Source organism: Cololabis saira, chromosome 13 (assembly GCF_033807715.1).
Source record: "Cololabis saira isolate AMF1-May2022 chromosome 13, fColSai1.1, whole genome shotgun sequence".
In the NCBI taxonomy this organism is placed as follows: Eukaryota; Metazoa; Chordata; class Actinopteri; order Beloniformes; family Belonidae; genus Cololabis; species Cololabis saira.
In genome coordinates, this window is record NC_084599.1 from 30,572,563 (window position 1) to 30,594,595 (window position 22,033).

Consider the following 22,033-nt stretch of genomic DNA (forward strand, 5'->3'; position numbering starts at 1 on the left):
GCAGCACACACAGACAAAATAAAAGCAGGGTTTCTGGAGGTCAGGGGCGTAACTGTTCTTAAAATTACATGAATGACACTTGGGTGACCAGAACGGTAAAGAGAGAGAGGAAAAAAAACGGAGACTCACCTGCTCACTTTTCTCCAGAGCCAGCGTCTTTCTGATGTAAGCAATGTCATCGAAGGACTGCAGCTCGGGCATCCCAGAGCCCAGCATCATGGAGAAGAGGTTGATGAAGAGGTTAGCATGTTGTCGGATTGCCAGGTAAGCTTTGTAACACATCTCCTGAAACCTGAAGAGGGAAATCCAGTCAATCATCTTTGTACAGCACAGGAATGATATGCACAGGTAAGACTGCAGCAGGAATATTCATGAGTAGTTGTAGTGCACTTTGAATTGCTTTGTACATGAAATGTGCTGCATAAATAAACCTGCCTTGACACTGCATGCTTTGAATTGTACTGTAGAGTTTAATTATTTAAAAAATGATTTTAAATGACAAAAAAAAGTAGAGAAATGATAACACATTCAGCCACCTGCCGACGCAGCTGAGTCAGGAAATATATCCAAGTGCCTGCTCAAATTCAAGTTTTCGCCAGCTTTCAAATGCAGTCACGTAAAGGCATACAATATTAAACGTTCAATGGATGTCATTCACCTAAAAATAAGATCTATTAAAAATAAAAAAAACAATATGAGCAAAGAAAGAGACGATTAAAGACAAAAAAATCAAACACTGGTACCTCTCAAACTCTTTGGTCTTTGTGCATTCCTGGGATCCCTTACTGATGACAATGAGGAAGTCCTGTGTCAGTACGAAGGGAACTCGCTCTCTCTTGTAGCCAAACTTTTTCTTCTTATGATCCAGGAAATGGCCAAAATCTATGTGAAATAACTTATGGAGGGCAGAACAAAGCAGAAAACAGGACATCAATTCAGCAACTCTCTTAAAAGTAAACATCCTCTGAAGTTTATTCTAAACACTAAAACTTAATAACCACCAGCTAACCAGACACTACACCAATCCATCATGACCAGTAGTGAGCTAATCTAAGAGGATGAAAATGCTGTGTTTACTCGGTACACACCAATATCGTCTCACTTTAATTTCACAGGAGTAGAATAAATTCAAAAACAAATAAGAAAAGTTGTATATCCGTGTTTATTTCATCCAAACAGTCTCTTGTGGAGAACACCATCGCTAGTTAAAACTGGTCTACAGATAAAGGACATGAAGATAATCTTTCTTCTACAACAGCAACAAGATAATGAGATAATGAACATGAGAAACTCTAATAAGTAAAAAGAAAAATGGCACAATATACTGATAACATTTCCTGAAAGGTAAAACTAAAGCGTAGCTCCTCTCGTATTACCTGTCCATCATCTTTGACCATGATGTTGCTATTGTGCCTGTCTCCGATCCCCAGAATAAATGTAGCTACGCAGTACCCAGCACAGGACCTCGTGAACAGATCCACAGCCAGGTCATACCTGCCACCACACACAAAAAACACTGAATAACGCTCACAAACCTGTCAGCACCAATACCAATAATATTAGAATGTAAAAACACATTATAAGTAAAAAAATATTAACGTGTAAATAACAGAGCACAATATTAGTCTGAAATGTCTACAGGACTGTCTCAGAAAATTAGAATATTGTGATTTTCTGTAATGCAATTACAAAGACAAAAATGTCATACATTCTGGATTCATTACAAATCAACTGAAATATTGCAAGCTTTTTATTATTTTAATATTGCTGATCATGGTTTACAGCTTAAGGAAACTCAAATATCCTATCTCAAAAAATTAGAATATTCTGGGAATCTTAATCTTAAACTGTAAACCATAATCAGCAACATTAAAATAATAAAAGGCTTGCAATATTTCAGTTGATTTGTAATGAATCCAGAATGTATGACATTTTATTTATTTTTTTTTTTTTAAATTGCATTACAAAAAATAAAGAACTTTATCACAATATTCTAATTTTCTGAGACAGTCCTGTATGTGAGGAGAGAACTTACATTTCTCCCTTGTTCTTGTCCTTTAGCCACTGATGCAGAGTGTTTGAGTTGAACTGCAGGGCCCCTTTTAGTCCTCCTTTACACTGAATCTGCATGATGGTGTGAGAACTCCGGACCACCTCGATGAGGCCGACACAGTCCCCTAACGACAGACATCCGTAGGGCAACATCCTGACGACACAGACAGAGCACATATCACTAAGATCACGTGCTGCAAGAGTTCAGAGCGTCAAGACGGGGACCAATAGAGGAAGAGAACTGAGAGGACTACCGTAGGTCCAGTCCCTGGTTCTGCCAAATGTTCTCCATGATTTTAATGATCTGCAATGTCAGCATATCCTGGCGCAAGTCTAAGACACACACAATCAAGGTAGTTAGTTACATCCTGGGATACTTGAGGATTAGACACAAACACCACATAAAAATGTGTTATTATATTTCTATTACATAACAAGTGTTGCCAAGAAAGCTTTATAGTTTTTCCAGAGGCACTTGAAGTCAATATCTGAGAGTGTGCCCCTTAATTTATAAGGGAAATAAGGAAAAGATGATTTTTTTTTTTTTAACATGGTGTAAACAGAGTTTCTAAAAATATCATAAGGGTTCAAATGGGTCAGAGAGAAGGGACTTTACACATACTAAAGTATATGTTGTTTAAAAGTGTTTGTTACCATCTCCATTTTTGAAGATGATCTCATTGTTCTGAAAAAGCAACTCGGACATGATATCGGGATTCTCCCAGTTCAGCCACAGCGGCCTCTTCGCCGACGACATGATCCTGCACTCATCCAACCTGTGCAAAAGTTAAAGGCTACATATGAATATATGCAAACATTTATACGTACAGATCACATACAGCTACAGTCTGGGTCTCATACACAAGATATGTGTGTAGTTGCCAGGCAGAAGCAGAAATCACTCATTAGTGTTAACTTCCAAAAACTTTAAAGCTGATCCTGGATGTACCGAGGACTCGGCGGAGGCTCAGGGGGGATAGGGCGTTTGCTGTTCCCCAAATTGTGGAATGCGTTACCAGTAAATATCAGACAGTCTTCTTCCTTGGCCATTTTTAAACCCTCTCTTGAGATCCACCTTTTTTGCCAGGCTTGTAACCCATTATGAGATATTGATATTCATTTTTTCACTTTCATTTTTTCACTTTTCATTATTTTTATCTTAATCTTATTTATTTATTTCATTCTTAATTTCTATCTTAGTGGGTTTTTTATGTTTTTGAATTTGTGAAAAGTGTGTTTCATGTTCAGCACTCTATTCAGTACTCGCTGTTTTTAGATTGCTTTATGAATAAAGTCGGCTTGGCTTCTCTTTAAGGTGGCCTGAATCTCCTTAAAAGTGAGAAGCTCAGCCAAGTCACTTCTCCTCCACAACCAGAAGAGCCAGTTGAGGTGGTTTGGACACAGCCTCCTGGACATCTCCCTAGGGAGGTATTTTAGGTATGTGCGACTGATCAGACGCCCAGAAGCAGACGTCTGATAAGATGGAGAGATGACGTGATTTGGCTGGCTTGGGGATGTGCTAGTATTCTCCCAGAAGCACTGGAAGAATGGTCCAGGTGGTCTGGGTCTGTCTGTTTAGTGACCCAAACGCCAAACCCAGATAAACAAGTTGATGGATAGATTGAAAGAAACATAATCTAAATCACATTTTAGAAGCACACTCGATAGATGCCTTTGTATATTATTATTATTATCTTATAAATATTGTTGATCATTGCCATCCATCCAGTATCTATATTCACTTATTGGTCTTCAGGGTCCCGGCGGTCTGCTGGAGCCTGTCCCAGTGACCAAAAACCATCGCACAGTCTCATGCACACAAACAACCACTTTTACTCCCAAATTCTCAATCAACAATTAACGACATAGGTTTTTTAACTTGTTGATCATTTCAAATTTTTTTAATTTAAACCAACATCACCACTTGACTTGCTGGTTTCTAAGTTTATTTATACCATTCATGTTTTTATGCTGGATTTGTTATTACTGTCCAAGTAAAAATGGTTGCTCTGTTCTTTTCAGCTTCATTCAGATGTCTCCACTAGGGATGGGCGGTATGGACTAAAAAATGTATCACGATAATTTCCGCCATTTATCCCGATAACGATAAAAATGACGATAAAAAAAATACCAATTCAACTCCACCTTTTCAACTATAAATCTATCTCGCTCTCACATCTTTCTTTCTTTCTTTCTTTCTTTCTTTCTTTCTTTCTTTCTTTCTTTCTTTCTTTCTTTCTTTCTTTCTTTCTTTCTTTCTTTCTTTCTTTCTTTCTTTCTTTCTTTCTTTCTTTCAGGCTCAAAGGGTCTTTAAAACAAAGGGTCTTTATCAAACCTGCGCGTGACAGAGGTATTAGAACTTGATTTTAACTATGCTCCCATGAGCTGGTTGGTTACTACGTCACTTCAGCTTCCTAAATGTTGTTCTTGGTTTGGATAATGCACACCAGGTCTAACATGGCTCAGGGCGAGACTGTGCCTTAAGCAGGGATCCATAATAATCATCTGTGGATGAACTGTAGATGAAGAATATATAAGTATTTGAGAATATAATTGCTAGAAATCGTTGGTTTTCTGTGCTCTAAACCTCGATCCTGCAGGCTCTTTAATGCAGTACAACAGAGGTGTGAAGACAAAGCTGAGAAGGTTGCTGTTGAACTTTGAATTTTGACCTAATTAATTATCATTAATACATCACAAATTACTACATTGGGAAAAACAGCCGCAACAACAAAGTTGTTGCAATTTATTAACAAAAAATCTCAGTTTCATTTTTTGTTTTTACTCAACCCCACTAATAAAGCATCATGCAATGGCACACCCAGCCACATGAACAGTGGCTTATTCTCCATTGCTTCATACCTCAGGTTTCCCAGCTGATGTGCAGGGTTGAGAGGAGAGGTGAAGTTTTGTAGAGCATCCATGTAGTCAGGTCTCTTCATCTGGTCCACAAGAAACCGCATCTGGACCTTCACAACACACACAGACGCAACAATAAAGGCAACTACTCAAGTACTCTCACTGTATTTTTGCAAATATGTCACCTTTGAGGGAAATTTTCCCAACAAAACATAAACGACTAGGCCTGTGTTGAAAAAATCGATTTCCCAATTCTAAATCGATTCTCATATTAATTCCTAAAAATCGATTCATATGTCTTTTTTTTGGGGGGGATTTTTTTTTTCTTTTCTTTTATTTATTTATGTTTTTTTTTTCTTCATCATTACATTACAACTTTTGGTTGTTTTTTTGTTTATCCCCAAAAAACTATTGTTTTGTTGGACACGAGAATAACTGGTGCCATGTTTTTGCCTTTAAATATATTATATTTATAATACATAAGTTGTCTATATTTCATTACTTTATACACTGTCTTGGGGTTACATTTGCAAAAAATGCTAAAAACCAAATTCTATAAAAATTAAAAACCAAAATAGACCGAAAATGGAACAAATAAAAACGGAATGTGGGAAAAAATTAAAACCGATTTCATCCGTCTGTTTCCTCCCTGGATCTGTTTGGTAATTCTGACCCACGATGTTTCTGAAAGCAGTTCTATCAGCATTCTGGGAGCTGATTGGTCCTTACAGCATCATTAGCTGCAATACTTGCTGTTGAATCTCAATATAATACTAGTATTAATATGTTGCAGAACTACAGTCATATAATTCATGCAACAACTCAAAAAACAGAATCAAAGAGTCCAGGTACTGGGATGTTTATGGTTTTGAGGAACTGAGCAAAGAGGACTAAATAAATCTGTTTTAACATTTTATTGTGGGTTATTACTACGGGCTGTATTATCAGCAGACACTGACGGCTACTTGATGGTTGAGGTGATGATGAAGCATCATCACCACAGTACGCCTCACACGCCGCTTTATTAATATGTGATGTCTGTTTGTTGCTGAAATCTTACCTTTTGTGTCTCATCTTTCTTTTCCTGTTTGAGGATGTCAGTTAGGTTGATGAGCTTCTCCATGGCTTCTACCTGTCTGCTCAGATGTTTGAGGTACATACCGCAGGCCCTGCAGTAGGCTTCCAACAGCAGTCCAAACCTCTGGCTCACAGTTTTACTGTGCATTTCTGACCTATCAGGAAAATGGGTGTATAAAAAGGGAGTAAGCTGCAGGGAAGCAAGATGAAGTGTTTTGGATTTTTCTGGATTACTCACTTGAGATGCCAGAAGAAGAAATGTCCTATCCTTTGATTGGTCAGGGCCTTTTTGAGCAGAAAACGGACCAGTGGATTGTCAAGATACTGCTCATATTTTAATACCTATATTGGAAGAACAAGACAAATAGAGGATGTTCTTAATAAGTCATTAAAGCAGCACTATGTAACTTTTCCACCTTAACATCATATTTCCAGAGTCATTGTGACAGTACATCAACTTCCAACAGGTTTAATGACACCTCTGTCATGGTCTGAGGGGTCTGTATCGCCTTCACTGGCACTATGTAACTTTGAGGTGCATGGTAGGAACCCTGCCACACTAAAAAACTACACATTTTTTAAATTATTTTTTTTATTTTTACGGCTTTGACTGCTTTACGGCATACGTCACTTCCCCCTCCTTCCCGATTCGTAGTCGAGACGAAAATGGATGGGGCGTGGAGCGCAGAGCTCAGCAGAAGCTGGTAACCCGTTGCTGCGTTGTGGCTGCAGCAGCTCCACACATAACAGACGTGGGGAAAAGATCGCTAATGGTTTAACTTTTCACCGGTTTCCTGCTCGGAGGCAGAACCACGGAGGCCGAGTATCTGATATAACAGAGTAAAAGAGTGAAAGAGTCGTCAGCTCGGTTGGATTGCGGCTGTAACGACCAAACATAACCTTCCACACAGTATCGGATCAAAACACGGGTTTATTAAACCACAAACAACCAAACACACAGACCGGGGTCGGATCGGGTTTTATTCCCACTTCTCCAGCTAAACGCAGTTGCTGGCCAGCTCTCTGCGGTGCGATTAACCCCAATCTTCAGATAAAACTAGTTTGTTGAGGAAAAGATATTAACTCTATTTGTAGCTGCAGAGGAAAAAAATAATCTCATGAGGAAAACAAAAATATTGTTCACGCCTCGGAGCCTCTTCAGCATACTATAGCAGTCAAAAAAAAAGAAGAGAAGTAAGAGTGATACAATACATGTACTGTATGTTGTACTATTATACAAATTTATTGAAACACATGGCGAGTCAAACATTTACCAAAGCAGCTGCCAAACACTCCTAAACAAGGTAGCCTAAGACGTGGGTTGTGCAGAACTGCTGCAGTAAATCCTCATCGGAGCTCCACTCTTTGATAGGGATTTCATATGGATCCAACTCGTTAATAATCATTATTTTCTCCATATACCGCTCCCTGGCTCCCTTGTTTAAGGTATCCCGGTAAATTCCAGTTCCTTTCCAGCAGTTTAACATCTTTTTTTTTGCGTTCCGTCTGTTCACTTGGTGAAACAGAAAAGTAGTTTTGAAAGTCCGTCCCGTCTTCATTCGCTATCAAAACAAATGCAGGCGATGGGGACAGGAGTTTTGCGGCAGTACGCGCTGTTGCTCATAGGTAATGTAGTGTTCCTTCTGGTAAAGCACTACCGCTTTTGTCCAAATGAGCCGCCAAACTCAACAAAAGCTGAAAGTTACATTGTGCTGCTTTAAACACTCAATGATGCATCTTCACTGTAGGGTTTTTATACACCTTGCAAAATGACAGAAAAATGTTCCTTTAAATGTTAATTGTATTGGTTCTTATAACTGTTTGAGGAGGTTCAACAGTTTTTGTGGCTGTACCAGTGACTGAAGACATGTATAGTTCTTTGGGCACAACCTTACACCTGCCTCACGAAGGAAATATACAAATGCAAAACTAGCGACACTGACTAATGGATCGACAGTGAGGCCCAGGCTTTATTTAGTTTATATTTGATAGAGACCTACCTGTACAAGCTGGATCAGGTATTGGGACAGCTTATCATCAGTTAAGTACTTGTCAAGGCAGCGCACAGCATAGTGCCTGATCATGGGGTCTGGATAGTTACAGTCCAACAGCTCCATGGCCTGCTCAGGACGGATAGATGGCCACTCCTTCAGCAAACAGTACATCTGGGAAAGATACAAACCAGCGACTTTGAATTACATACATTAATTCATAAATGTAATGCACCACTAAACCATTTCAGCAGTTAATTTCTAATGCATCCCCTTAATTCGAAGGCTTCACTCAAGCACACATTTCTACATGCAGAGAAAAGACGCGTCATGAAAAGAGATCACCGGTGGTGAATAATTTCATTTTCTTGCTGAATGGGAGATTTCAGCAGCTCAACAGCCTGTGGAGGTTTCAGTCACTTCTTTATGATGCAATGTAGAATTTCAATTGGAGACAGATGTGTAAGGCAGGCCAGTTAGTTACCACAAACATTCTCTCTAAGAAGAAGTTCTGCATAATAAAATCTGCATTTTCTTTTTTTTTTAAGAGGAAATATGAGCTCTTGTGTAATACAGATTCAGGTTAAATTCCCATGTACAGCAGCAGACTGTACTGAAGGAAAGCACAGAGAGATACAGACAGGTGATGGGTTTTCATGCTGCTCTGATTGGGATCTTGAAGGTTAAACACATCCAACACTGGCGTCCGACCTTGGCTTTCATGCATTGAGGTTCCCCCAAACTCTCTGTATCACTTTACAACATCATGCATTGTAATGGTTAAATGTTGAAAGGCCTCAGTTCTTTGTAATTTTGCACCGATTGGTCAAAATTACAAATTACATGGCCCATCCTTGCTTGATAAGATAAAGCTGTTGTTGGATGTTGCAACCCAATTCCTACTCTGTTACGTGTATTTCCTTTGTACTCATATTTGTTAAATTAAGATCACATCAAATCAACAAATAAAAAATTTAAGTTTGTTTTTTGGGATTTTTTTTGCACCATAGCATCTCAATTTTTCTAGAAATAAGGTTAATTCAATGTGCATATATGAAATGCCGTTACCTGTGCAACTTCATCCCTGGAGTTCCATTTGACAGCAAGAAGGATTTTGGGCAGAATCTCGGGGATGTTCATGCAGTAGTGCCTGGCAGAGAAAGAGGGACAGTGTCATCTCTTCCATTCTGAATAATGAGATTTAGTACACTAATACTGCTATCTCAATAATCACATTATTCTGTAACCTAACGTTCACATAAGGTCAGAGGCGTACTGTGACTGGTCTTTGCTCACCTGTGTCTCCAGAGAAAGTCTTTTTCCTGCTCAGTGATTTCTGACAGTGGGTCCCTGTTAGTCAGTTGCCTCAGTTGCTCAGTGTCACTGTCTGTCAGGGCGTGATCTCTGGCCACGCGATTGCTCTGAAACACAACCCAAATCCAACAATCAGGCTTCTTGCCTTCCGGCATTAACTGTTCGGGCTGGATCACACGTCACTAAGCTGTAGATAAAATTATCAACAAAAAAAAGAAACAACAGCTTTGTGTGATTTAAAATGAGCCATAAAAAGGGAAACCTTTTATTCAAGAGAGCAAAAAAAACATCACTGGGCAATTTGAAGTCAACTCCAAATATGTTCTTTGCATAATGTTGCAACAGTCAAAAACTACACTGTAAAAATACTCAACTAACCATTTTCACTCCTGACTGTATAAAACTGAAGACTATTGGGGTTAGAAACAAAATAGAATAATTTTTTAGTTGGTATAAATTTTAATTTATCATCACATTAACAATCTGTTAAACAAGATGTGTCTTCCTCACACTGATGCGCAGCATTCATTGCTCAACGCATCATGTTACACTATCTGTTACTATATTCACATCCTTTGACATAACTGTTTTCAGCAACATATCACATTAACGCTGCAGAGTCCCAGCTCTCATGCTGCATAACATCTAGAAATCTGATAAGACAGAGCATCCATCATGAGTAACTGAAGACAGTGACTTACTGAAAGTTACATACGCTGACACTACTGACTCATGAAACAAGCGGTACGAGTAACTCATGTAACAAGGATCAAGCCAAACTCTTTATAGGCAGAGAAATCTGTCATTGGGTGCATTTCTATTACCTCTGAAACTCTGCAAAAGGGAAATGTAATGGAAACACTGACTTCTACAAAAAAAAAAGAAAGTAAAAAACATTTAAAAAAAAAAAAAAACATTTTTATCACATATATCACAAAAGAGTTTTCAAACTCATAAAGTGGCTTTTCTGACCAATTGATAAAGAAATTATTAGCAAAAGTGCAATGGAAACATTTTAATTTTTTATAATTCTTTTAAATCTACAGGTGACCAAACATATCAAATAGAATTTCTTTCTGCAGGAAGTGGCTCCCTAGATCATGATTATTGTCTTGATTATTGTCTTTCATGACTAATGAAATTGCAGACTTTAAAATCTCTTAGACTAACCCCTGGATCAATATAACCCTGAAGACGTGGCAAAAGACAGTGAAACTCTGCAATATGGATCAGGCCCTAAAAATGTTGAGATGGTGTGCATTTGACACTGATTTCTCTCCAAATAGGTTAGATTCCAGATTTAAGACATGGAGTAAGATGGGCCTCTCAAGCTATTCCACTTTTGTGCATAAAGGGACTTTTAAGACTTTTACAACAATACAGCAAGAACATGGTTTACAGCGTCAGGACTTCTATAGGTACCTCCAGGTCAGACACCATTTTAATGAAAACATAGCTGGGACACATGAGTTAGAAAAGATGGGAGTGCTAGAAGTTTTTAAGAAAGCAAGTAATTCATCAATATGTACCAAGGTGGTGTCCAAACTGTACTGTGGGCTTCGCGAAGCCAGTTCCCACAATTCACTGTATGTCAAACAGAAATGGGAAAAGGAATGTGGTATCTCTCTCACTGCAGATGAGTGGCTGAAATTATGTACATTGCAGTGGCAGACATCATGCTCAAATACATGGCGAGAATATTGTTGGAAAAATTTGTTACGATTTTTCATTACACCCCTGCAGCAACGTGCATTAATACCAAACACAAATTGTTGGAGAGCTTGTGGAAAAAGTGAAGCTAACCACTTTCATATCTTTTGGGAATGCCCAGTCCTATCCGACTATTGGAAAGAGATACATTGTCATCTGGAAGCTGTTTTTGGGATAAATATTCCTCATAGATTTGACACCATGTATCTGGGGAATATCACTTTTGATGGATGGGATCATAGAGATAAAAAAGTCTTGCTTATACTCTTGGCTGCATGTAAAAAGACTATCTCAAGAAGGTGGCTAAAACCAGATCCACCTACAATAGAAGAATGGTTAGATGTGTCTCGAGATATATATGCCATGGAAAAATTGTCCTTCTCTCTCAGAATACAAACTGAGAATTTTTACAAGATGTGGTCTAAATGGACTGGTTATGTCAAACATATAAGATCAGATTTTTGCTGATTATCCTTATCATTGCGTTGCTGAATAATTTTCTACATTTTATTTTACTTTTGAGAAATGTGATGTGTGGAGACCCCCCATGTTCAATTGGTTCTTGTTATGATAATATAAATCTATGGCCATGACTTTTTCTTTTCCTCTTTTTCTTTTTTGTTTTCTTATCCATTTTGTTTTCTTTGTATTGAAAATTTACAACCTATGTTAAGAGAGGGGAAAAATAGAGAAAAAAGATGATGTAAGAATATTGTTGGAATTTTTGTGGCCACAATAAAAAAATAAATATAAAAAAAAAAATCTCTTAGACTAAGATGGCTCCACATACAGATTACTTGCTTGTGATAATTCACTGTACATATCTATGTCTTTTCCAGTAAAATGAATAACAACTGTTGTGTTCAAAGAACTAGAAAAAAAAAGATATTGGACATCCATTTCTATAATAATAATAATAATAATAATAATAATAATAATAATAATAATAATAATAATAATAACAATTATTATTATTATTATTATTATTTTTATTATTATTATTATAAAGAACAACTTTTTGTTGTTCGTTTATAATGTAGTTACAGTGATTTAGTAGATTTTTAAATATTGTAAACCATAAATCTTACATAGAGAATCTTACATAGAGAAGTCATTTGACAGGTGACGTTCCCCAGCTTTTTATAAGTTCTGCTAAAACTGTACTAGATACTCATCTTCTGCGTCACTCTCTCAGTAATGTGTGTCCTGACAAACAAAAATATCTGTACTTACATGGCACCATGTGAGAGGTTGTGCAGCGAGATGATGCGTTATTCATAGCATGTGAGTGTGCCAAATGTGAGGAGTGCTACTACTACTCGCACCGCAAAGCGTGATGATAATATATTCTGAGCACAACAACTACTAAAGCACATCGTCCCATAACAAATAAAATCTTCCACCTAAAGGAGATCAGCTTCACACCCATAAGCTCTAGTCTTTAAAACTTCAGTTTCCTTCGTATGGTTAAACTGTGAAACACTGTTTTATGAAATTGAAGCAGGTGGGTGTAAACTAAACACATCATTTAAAACTTGCAAGTGATCTTACCTGCCCTGAGAGGTTGTAGTTAAAGCCCAGTTCCCTGGAGATGGTCCAGTTTGCATGATCTTCCACTGCATTCATATCTGGGTATTTGACAGCACTGCTGAAGTGGTCAAACTCCAGCTCCAGACATGGCGTTTCCTAGGCAACACATTTAAAGAAGAAATATAACCTTACAGCACATAAAGAGCCGATTCTTACGAATCACCAAAACTCTTAACGAAAAAAATAAGAAGAAGAAAACTTATTTTTTGCTTTCTCATATCGACATTTTGGTGATGGAGATATGAAAGCTTTCCTTGGATATTTTATTTTTTACTTTTGCAGACAAACTAATTAATATGAACACCTTATTGGGGTTTGATCCAGTGACTCCTATGGGGTTGAGAAGATCTTCAAGGCCATGGGGGACGGGCCAGAGGTTCAGGGCCATTTTATTTGCCACCAGAGTGTGGGTGTAATCAAACAGGTTGATATTTCCCCAAGCCAACGGACAGTGCTCCTGGTAAAACAAAACACAAACACCAAAGGTACGTTGTTAAAAAGCATTCAAGTTCAATGCAAAACTCTTAAAAATATACTTGGAGTAAAAGAGTGCATTTACCAAAAGAAAGAGCACAGAAAACTCATCTGGAAAACGTTGGACCCAGATTCCCCTGCTAAGACTTTCAGCTTTATAAATATATATTTTCTAAATCCCAAATCCCAGTCCTCGTGAATGAATCTCAGGATTGGAGCTGGTTGCTTCCTGGAGTAAATGTCTTGGATTTATTCTTAGTTAGATGCAAATTTTCTTGGAAAATGTTTTTTTTTTTTTTTTAATATTAACCACTTAGAGGCGTTATAAAAGGTTTTATGGTGTTGCGGTTCCAAAATATTCAGTCAGTCCTGATTTAGTTTGTGTTGTGCAGGTTTATAAAGTTTTCCTGGCATAACAACAATCCAACTGCACATTTTATATTAAAGTTACCATGTCAGCAATCAGTGGGGTTTAGAAAATGTTTGTGATCACATCTTGATGTTGAGTTTTTACTTAGAGGAGGTGATGAAACCAGGTGGCAAAGGGCAACACGACCCCAGACCTGTTCTGTTCACTTGTTAAAATGTTCCCTTTCATAGTAAATCCTAGACTGCTGTTTATCTTTAATTCAGACGGGCCTTGAAAGAGCATCCGCTAATGTGACATCAACCTCGCATCGCGAGACAGGAGACAGAACTCACCCCGGGTGTCTGTTACAATATCCATGTCTGCCATTCATTGATACACCTCCCACAGACACCCACACGCACACACACATATACACTTCCAAGCTTTTTGAGAAGACTTAGACGAGGAAGAAGAAAAAAAAAAAAAAAACTCAGTTTCTAGTATCAGAAAAAGATCATAAAACACTGACACACTCAGTAAGCGTCAGATTTATTCATATTGAAAGCTTCATCTATTTTTTTCTAGTTTATCTGCTGTCGTTGCTTTTACATGAGTAGGAGTAGATATAAAAATTCTCTCCTTTGATCACATGCTGTCCATTAAACACATTAGCTGAATGGAAAAGTCTCTTCTGCGTGCTGCATCTCTGCTGAGGTTTCTGCCAACAACGTGCCCACTGATTAGTAATTAAACAGAGCCAAAGATGACACCACAGCTTCCATTGACCGTGCACACGCACACACACACACACACACACACACACACACACACACACACACACACACACACACACGCACACACACACACACACACACACACACAAAAACACAGTACACAACTGTTATATGTGACACAAAGGAGCATAATACATTTCCTCCTGGAACATTATCAAGCTATCGGTAAGACATTGTCTGCACCCCTATATCCTTTAAATGTGATACTCATAACTTAGAGTAACATTTTCTATTGATTATAATATAAGTTTCCTTCAGACCAAAGCACACAGTTTTGTTGTGTTAGAAAAAAAACTGTAAACCTTCAACATGCCTGTCTCATTCAACACTTCTGTTGTTGCACTGGGAGCTCCAGAACAACTAAAACTCAAATGTTTCTCTGTTTCCTGCCAGCAAAGGTCACACAAAGAGGTCCCATCTTTCAGCCTCCTACCTCCTTGGCTCCTTTTCTGCCTTTGACAGAGCAGATGGACAGGCAGAGTCTGGCAGCTCGGGGGATGTCTGGGATGTACATGTCATAGGTGAGCCACTCGTTCCACCTGCAACAAAAATGATAGCGGGAGAGATCATTGTAGACAATTGTACACAATTGGACATTGTACACAAGAGTGGCAGTCATAACGGGCTTAGGCTTTAAAAAAACAACAGAAAAAACAGAAAGAGTTGTAATAGTCAGTTCTCTTGACTAATTAGTTCCAGTTCACCTTGACATTAAACTGAATGTCGCAAACACAATAACTGTGCACTTTCCATTGTGCTGTGCTGATCATGTATTTTTAGCAACGTTTGTTTACACATGACACTCCTGAGAAAAAAAATATATAACCACACGTCTCGTGCCATTAGCACAGTTCTTCCTCTCTTAATTTGAGACCGCTGTGCTAAGCATTTCTAAAGTATCACAACCAAGACAGGTTAAGAGTAATATGATACAGCAGATTAAAGTTACTTCCCGGTGCTAAACTGCTCTTACCCTCCTGCCTCTGACGGCCTGATGTAAATTAGTGGTGAAGATTGACAAGAGGACTATTTCAGTTGGACAATATGTAAGAGGAAATGAGAACTAACAGTCGGTTTGACTATCTGATCCTAACACAGTTTATAGCTTTCATCGCCATTATTATAACACTTCCTCCATTCAAGGCCCATTGTAGTAAATTGCAGAGATTTTGTTGGGGGGTTTTTTTCACAAAAAGGAGGATAAATTACCTGGGATTTGAGCAGGGTACTCTCTGTGTGTTGACGTTGTCACACATCTGCTCACCTCCGTGGTAAATACCCGTCCTCACATATATCTATAAGCAGAGAGGCGATGGAAAATAGTGTCAAAGGGATTTTTCTTTTTTTTTTTTCAAGAAAAAATAATACCAACCAATAACAACAAATATGTTATTTCTAAGAATATATTATGTATCTTTAACGCAAGTGTGAAAACATACATAATTCATCATCTTAAAAGCTGGTTACTCTTAAACTGCAGGCAGTCTGGGAGTTAAGTCATGTGTAAAATTGACTCCTGACAGCAAACCAGCGTGAAACAACAGATCTGCTTCCCTCTGTTGAAGCCGTTCACATGAGACCTTAACAATGACTTGTTGTTTCAACAGGATGTGAGGAAGTAGGAAGATGGGATATTGTGCACAACTGAAAAAACAGTCGACCGATACCGCTTCAAAAATAAACAAACTTAGAGATAATCTTTGTGTGGATGACTCTTTTAATTGTACCCATAGTAAAAAATCCAAGTGCCAGTGTTTTTTTAATTGACAAAATAGAAAAAGGCCTTGCAGTTTGACAAATGATTATCTTTTAGCGTCCATATAAGCTGAACATGGACGATAAAATGATAGCTGGAGTTGCTGAGCTGTTGCCTAATGTTACTGGTCTACATAGTTCTGTTTCTGCAAGTACTGGGTGTCTCACCTTGTCTATGTCCCGTATATTCACATTAACATAGGTAGCGCAGAGGATTCGTATTCGAAGAGTGCCATTGATGGTCCACAGCGATTTGGAAGCGGCCTCACCATTCATATACGACGTGGCCGTTGAGATGCGTCGAGAGTATGACGGCATCACAAAGTTATCTGTCGGCAGCTGGGTGTACAGGCTGTCTTTGGCCATTAGCATCAGGTTGGGCATCCTGCTGAGCATTATACAGCTACGGATGTACTACAGGAAGAGACACAGAGGGGAAAAAAAACAGTTGGTAGAAAATCGACAGAGTTGCTGAAGCTATACTGTGTCCAACTTTTAACAATTGATGTTGACTGGCCAGAGAGGAAATAGCGAGGCATACACAGTACTCGAGTTGTAAAAGAAAATCAGGGGGGGATGGTGGATTTTATCATATGGGGACAGATAATTTGTGCTGATTACAAATAATATAATATATTACAAATAATAACACTGACCAAAACACCTGCAGAAATACTGCAGGAATGACATAGCAGCAGTTAAATGCAGCCTTCTGTAAGCTTTAAATATCCACTGGGCTTACATCAAATACATCAAAACACAACAATAAAAAACAGTTTTCTGAACTTATCAATATGCCTCTCTCCTTCACAGGATAAGTAAAATGGATCAGTGTAAAAACTCAAAATCTTAAGAATATTTGTCTTATTTCTAGTTAAAATGTCTCATTTTAGTAAAAAAAATCTCATTACACTTAAAACAAGACTCATCACTGGAAAAAACAACAATTTCCACCTGTTTCAAGTAGATTTTCACTTGAAATAAGTAGAAAAATCTGCCAGTGGAACAAGATTTTTTTGCTTGTAATAAGAAGATAAATCTTGTTCCACTGGCAGATTTTCCTACTTATTTCAAGTGAAAATTAACCTGAAACAGGTGAAAATTGTCAAATAAGTTATTTTTCTGGTGTTATTTTTCTGTTGATGACTCTAAATGTTGAAATAGCAGTAATACCACATTAATTGATGAAATGACATAAGGGATGGAAAGGGGGGACGGCAGTTTTACAGGGGGGATGATCCCCCCTAATCCCCCCTCAACTCGAGTACTGGGCATACATAAATGTTTTGCTTCAGCTGGCTCTAAGCTCACAATATTACACTTAAAATAATACCCGTTTTATTCCTGCAAGTCATTATTGGTGTGTAATCTTAGTTTTGAGTCATCTCTTACCTTATACTGGCTGATGGGGTACTTTTCCAGCAGATATTCATCGCAGCCACAAACTTTGAGGATATATTTGCCCTGATACTCCTGAACACACATCTTTAGTTGCTCGGGGGACAACAACATGCTGCGTGTCTTCTTACGTATGGCCTCGGCAATCACCTTCAGGACATGACACATGCAGACAACCGTCATTAGAGGTTGGAGGATCAGGACACATTTAGTCATTGCAACCTCAGATGAACAACCCAAAGAATATTTTCACTGCGCTGTTATTTAATGAAAACTGCACCAGAGTAAATTAGTGTGTGGGAAAAACTAAGTGCATGTCATGATACGATATCTTGCAGAAACAACTTTTAAGCAGCAATAACCTGAAGGAATTGCTTTGTTTAAGATGTTTTCAGTGTCTTGCATCATTGTGGAGGAATTCGGGGACACTTTTCTTTCTAAGTTTGCTTCATGAAAGTAAACCTTTCTTACGGTCCAGTCTTTAAAGTTTACCACTTTTTTTTATTTTTTGCTCACTGTAGATTGAATTGATGAACAGCAACAACTATTTCTTGAAGATCACTTCGAAGGATGCATTTCCTCTCAGGCACTTTGTTAACACACATAAATAGATCAGATAAACCAAAATATTTGCTTTTAGAGAAGGTGGTCTCCCTTTCTGAAAAACAAATCTGCCAATCAACCAAGTGTAATTTTAGTTTTAGTTAAATAGTGGAGCTGAGATTTAATTTAGGTAATTTCAAGACCTGTAAGAGCCAGAGTATTTAGTCTTTATGATCTTAAACATAAAACCTTTTGAGCTGAATGACGATGTACATTCAAAGTGATACCACTTTGAATGACCAAATGTAAACTCAAAATGAAGCGTTGAGTTTATGTTCAGCACACCTGTTCAGGTACACAGTCGTGGTTGATCTTCAGTGTGTACTTTTGCTTGTCATTGTTCGGGGAAACAATCACCCATATCACAACAATAATCTGACCTACAAAACAGAGAAAAAAGATGTCAATGGAACAATTTTCCCTGACGTAGCTTCACAAAAACAGTAATGTAGCATGAGGCTACTAAATAAATAACCATTTTATATTCATTTCATTTTTATCACTTTGTCGCCTACCCTTGTCAAGTTTGCTATAGATGTGTTTGGGAAGCTCCTGCGTCGATTCCACGTTGGGTGGATACACATACAAGGCTCTGCTGTGAGGCCCACTGGCATCTCTCAGCTCCACGGCATCTTTACAAACATTCAGGATGTTTCTTCTGAAGTCCTGAACCTCGGGGTCCTTCACAAGATCAAACTCACAAACCGGCATACCAATGGCAAAACCTGTCAGGATCAAAAAGAAATATAGAGAGAGAGAGCCAAAATAAAAATATATTTTGTATGCAGCAATATTGTAGATCAGACTTTTCCCACTTGTGGATAAATGTGCCTAATATTTTCCACTGAGTTTGCTTTCTAACCAACATATTTTTAAGGGAATCAAGTAACTCAATTCAACTGAATACTTTATTTGCAATTGTCAGATAACTTAAACTCGGGCTGGGCGATATATCGAGATTTTAATATATATCGATATATTTTCAAACGCGATATGGTACCAGACAATATCGTTTATATCGATGATTAAAAAAAAAATAAAAAAAATACATATATTTTTTTTTTACGATTTTGATATAGCTTATTTTGTGACAAATTGACTTGAATGTTTTATTTGAGATTTGCACAAATGTTTTGTTATTTGCACTGTCAACCTCAGTGGAAAAGTCTGCCTGTTACTGTCTACATTGTATTAATTGCACAGTGTATTTTAATTGAATTGTTATGCAGGAAAGGGATATTTGTTTTATTTTATTCAATAAGCCTTTTTATTCTATATATGCAGGCAGTTTATTTTTGTTTCATTTGTTTTATACATTTTGATATTGTTACGAGGCATTGTATTAAAACTGACTGTTTTTTTAAGAGTTTGCCTCAGAAAAAAATGAAGCTAACAGAGATGCTATGCTATAATGCTTTGGGGAAAACCCCAATTATGGCACAGAAAAAATATCGATATATATCGAGTATCGCCATTCAGCTAGAAAATATCGAGATATGACTTTTGGTCCATATCGCCCAGCCCTAACTTAAACAGTCATTCACTATCAGAATTAACTACTTTTCTACTTTTAATACTCGTCTAAATGGAGAAATGAGGGTACATCAGCTTGTTAAAACAGAACCGCTGCTGTTTAGAGCAGAAGGACCTCTCACCGATCTCCCTGTTGAGTATTTTTTCCTCTCTGTTGCCAACTGGTTCAATGACTTTGAGAAAAGGCTGGAAGAGTCGGAGGTCACACAGCCTGCGGGTTTCATCGTAGAACTCCTCCCGCTCTGCTTCCTGTTTAATAGGAGGAAAATCACACAGAAGCGGTGAGTATACACTTTTTAAACTGATGATAGCAATTATAAATTGCTGTGGGAGCTGACGGTAGGTGCAGAAGTAATATTGGAAAAATGGGAAAAACATCACACTTTTTAAAAACTATTTATAACTAAAAATGGTTCCTGTTTTGTAAAGATCTGTTGTGTTGTGTGTGAACACACATGTTTAACTTTTCCTTTATAAATAAAGAGAGAACAACTGAGGCTGCTCCCAATGACTCAGACATTTCTCTTGCCCTCAGAAACCCTGGTGTGAGGCTTTTTCAGAGCTCTCACCTGTGTTACGCTGACAAAGATGTAGGATGTCTCCTCCTGTAGGAGGTGATGCAGCGGATGTTTCCTTGCCTCCTTGAACAGGTCATGTTTGATGGTAATGAGTGTGGACTCGCGGAGACATTCGAGTGTCAGGATCATCCCGTTGGGAAGAAGGCAGTCCACCAGGATCCTGAAGGCACACCAAGCACTTAAATACTGACTTCCTGCAGGCATTTTGTTTTGTTAACAATTCAACATACAATGATAAATATAGCCAATATGATACATTTTTATTATAGCTATTGTAAAATCAAACATATACTACTATTGTCATTTAGCAGATGCTTTTATCCAAAGCGACTTAAATCTGAGAACAACACAAACACAAAATCACATAGGAGGATGGAATTTTATTTGATATAACAGTAAACTACAGATATAATAAAGTGCACACAAGTACAAACACATTCATAATACAGTCAAGTGTGTTGTACCTGGGAGGCATCAAGTGGATGCCCCACAGCTCCCCTGAGGATGGCCGGGGAGGCATCTTCCTCTCAGTCTCTCAGCTCAGTTACACAGTTAAGCTGCAGAGAAGAACCTGAAAGACAACGACAGCACTTACTCCAGGCTCCCACTGTTTTAGCATAATGCACAGGCTGCTCAATGTCAGACCCTCTGGTAATGCTGATTAAAAATACCTCAAGTGCAGTCTGGGTGTGTTTCCACTGGTGGGGGTTCCGGGTAGTTTTTCAGGGGTTGGATGGTTGACGCGTGTCTCCATTACCAGGAACGGCCCTGCAGAGGACGCCTTCAGGAACCTTTGTGAGGCGAAAAAACGTTCCTGTGGTTAGAGAGGTACTCAGGTGGGCTTAGAGGAACTCTGGGAGGGTTTCTCTGCTGACTGGGTATTCTACTTAACCTGGAAACCCCAGCAAGTGGAAACGCAACTTTTGTTGATTATACACAGTTTACTTGATGCTACAGTTAAGATTAAGAATCTCAAACTTTAATCAAACTTTATTTATACTTGTATAAATAACTTGTTTATACAGTCTCCAAAAGTGGGCTAGATTAACTGGCACATACTGTCCAAAGGTGGATATTAGGGGTGTAACAATATATCGTGCCACAAAATTTTGCGATACAAAAACGTCACAATACGTGTCGTGGAGGTGACAAAGTGTATCGCGATATTGGGTTATTAAAATTAATCTTGTGTTGACTAGTACTGTATTACCAAAATAACCTTAACAAAAATAAATCTCCTCTTACACGTATAAGGTGAGCATGAATCTATCTTTTTTATGATGTAAAATTGTATGTATTTATTTACTTTTATTTATTTAATTTTAGAAAAAAGAAGAAAAAAGTAAAATCATACATGAGAGAAACTATTCAGTTTGTGGCAAAATATTTTTATTGTATGAAACTGAAGATGCATAATGCAAACCTGACATTTACTTTTAGTTCAGTTTGTGGAAAATGGTTGGCCTGGCTTTCTCTTTAAAACTTAAACAGTTATAAAGCATTACAAACTGTAACAATAGGGCAAACGCACAGCATTGTTTTGTATTTTGTGTCTTTCAAATAAAAGACCAATATTTCCAGTTATATGTTCCTCATTCAAGGTTGTTAAAAAATACTGCTATAATATCGTATCGTATCGTTATCGTGAGATTAGTGTATCGTTACACCCCTAGTGGATATACAACATCATGTTAGTAGATTTCAAACAGCCTTTAGCAACTGTCTAATAGATATTTAATAACCTAAATAAAGCAACTGCAGTTGCTAATATCTTTTATGAATGTGACTTATGTATCACAGAAAGGATGTTTTTCTGCAGCACGAGTTACTTTTGGTTGAACGCTTGCCAGCACTGCCCACTGAATCAGCAGTCCTGCCTACTCACTCGCCGGGGTTCACACTCAACAGCACTCACCAAGCACGGTTTTAAAACTGCCATAGTTTCACCATTTTTGC

General features: G+C 38.0%; 1 protein-coding gene across 1 annotated transcript in view; it reads right to left on the bottom strand.

The window, feature by feature from the left end:
- Window positions 1–22,033, bottom strand: part of LOC133458579 (phosphatidylinositol 4,5-bisphosphate 3-kinase catalytic subunit alpha isoform-like) — a 32,540-nt gene that overhangs the window by 4,396 nt on the left and 6,111 nt on the right. Inside the window, exons 2-25 of the mRNA XM_061738626.1 lie at window positions 20,749–20,868; window positions 20,542–20,648; window positions 20,069–20,237; window positions 19,622–19,748; window positions 18,482–18,691; window positions 18,252–18,346; window positions 17,358–17,513; window positions 16,134–16,379; window positions 15,420–15,505; window positions 14,644–14,749; window positions 12,898–13,050; window positions 12,555–12,689; window positions 9,276–9,400; window positions 9,048–9,129; window positions 7,989–8,153; window positions 6,227–6,330; window positions 5,972–6,143; window positions 4,915–5,021; window positions 2,707–2,828; window positions 2,307–2,385; window positions 2,036–2,206; window positions 1,377–1,494; window positions 744–895; window positions 130–292 (exon numbers count right to left, since the gene is read on the bottom strand). Coding sequence (XP_061594610.1) covers window positions 130–292; window positions 744–895; window positions 1,377–1,494; window positions 2,036–2,206; window positions 2,307–2,385; window positions 2,707–2,828; window positions 4,915–5,021; window positions 5,972–6,143; window positions 6,227–6,330; window positions 7,989–8,153; window positions 9,048–9,129; window positions 9,276–9,400; window positions 12,555–12,689; window positions 12,898–13,050; window positions 14,644–14,749; window positions 15,420–15,505; window positions 16,134–16,379; window positions 17,358–17,513; window positions 18,252–18,346; window positions 18,482–18,691; window positions 19,622–19,748; window positions 20,069–20,237; window positions 20,542–20,597 — 3,099 coding nt within the window. The 5' untranslated portion in view covers window positions 20,598–20,648; window positions 20,749–20,868. The remainder of the gene's footprint in view (window positions 1–129; window positions 293–743; window positions 896–1,376; window positions 1,495–2,035; window positions 2,207–2,306; window positions 2,386–2,706; window positions 2,829–4,914; window positions 5,022–5,971; window positions 6,144–6,226; window positions 6,331–7,988; window positions 8,154–9,047; window positions 9,130–9,275; window positions 9,401–12,554; window positions 12,690–12,897; window positions 13,051–14,643; window positions 14,750–15,419; window positions 15,506–16,133; window positions 16,380–17,357; window positions 17,514–18,251; window positions 18,347–18,481; window positions 18,692–19,621; window positions 19,749–20,068; window positions 20,238–20,541; window positions 20,649–20,748; window positions 20,869–22,033) is intronic.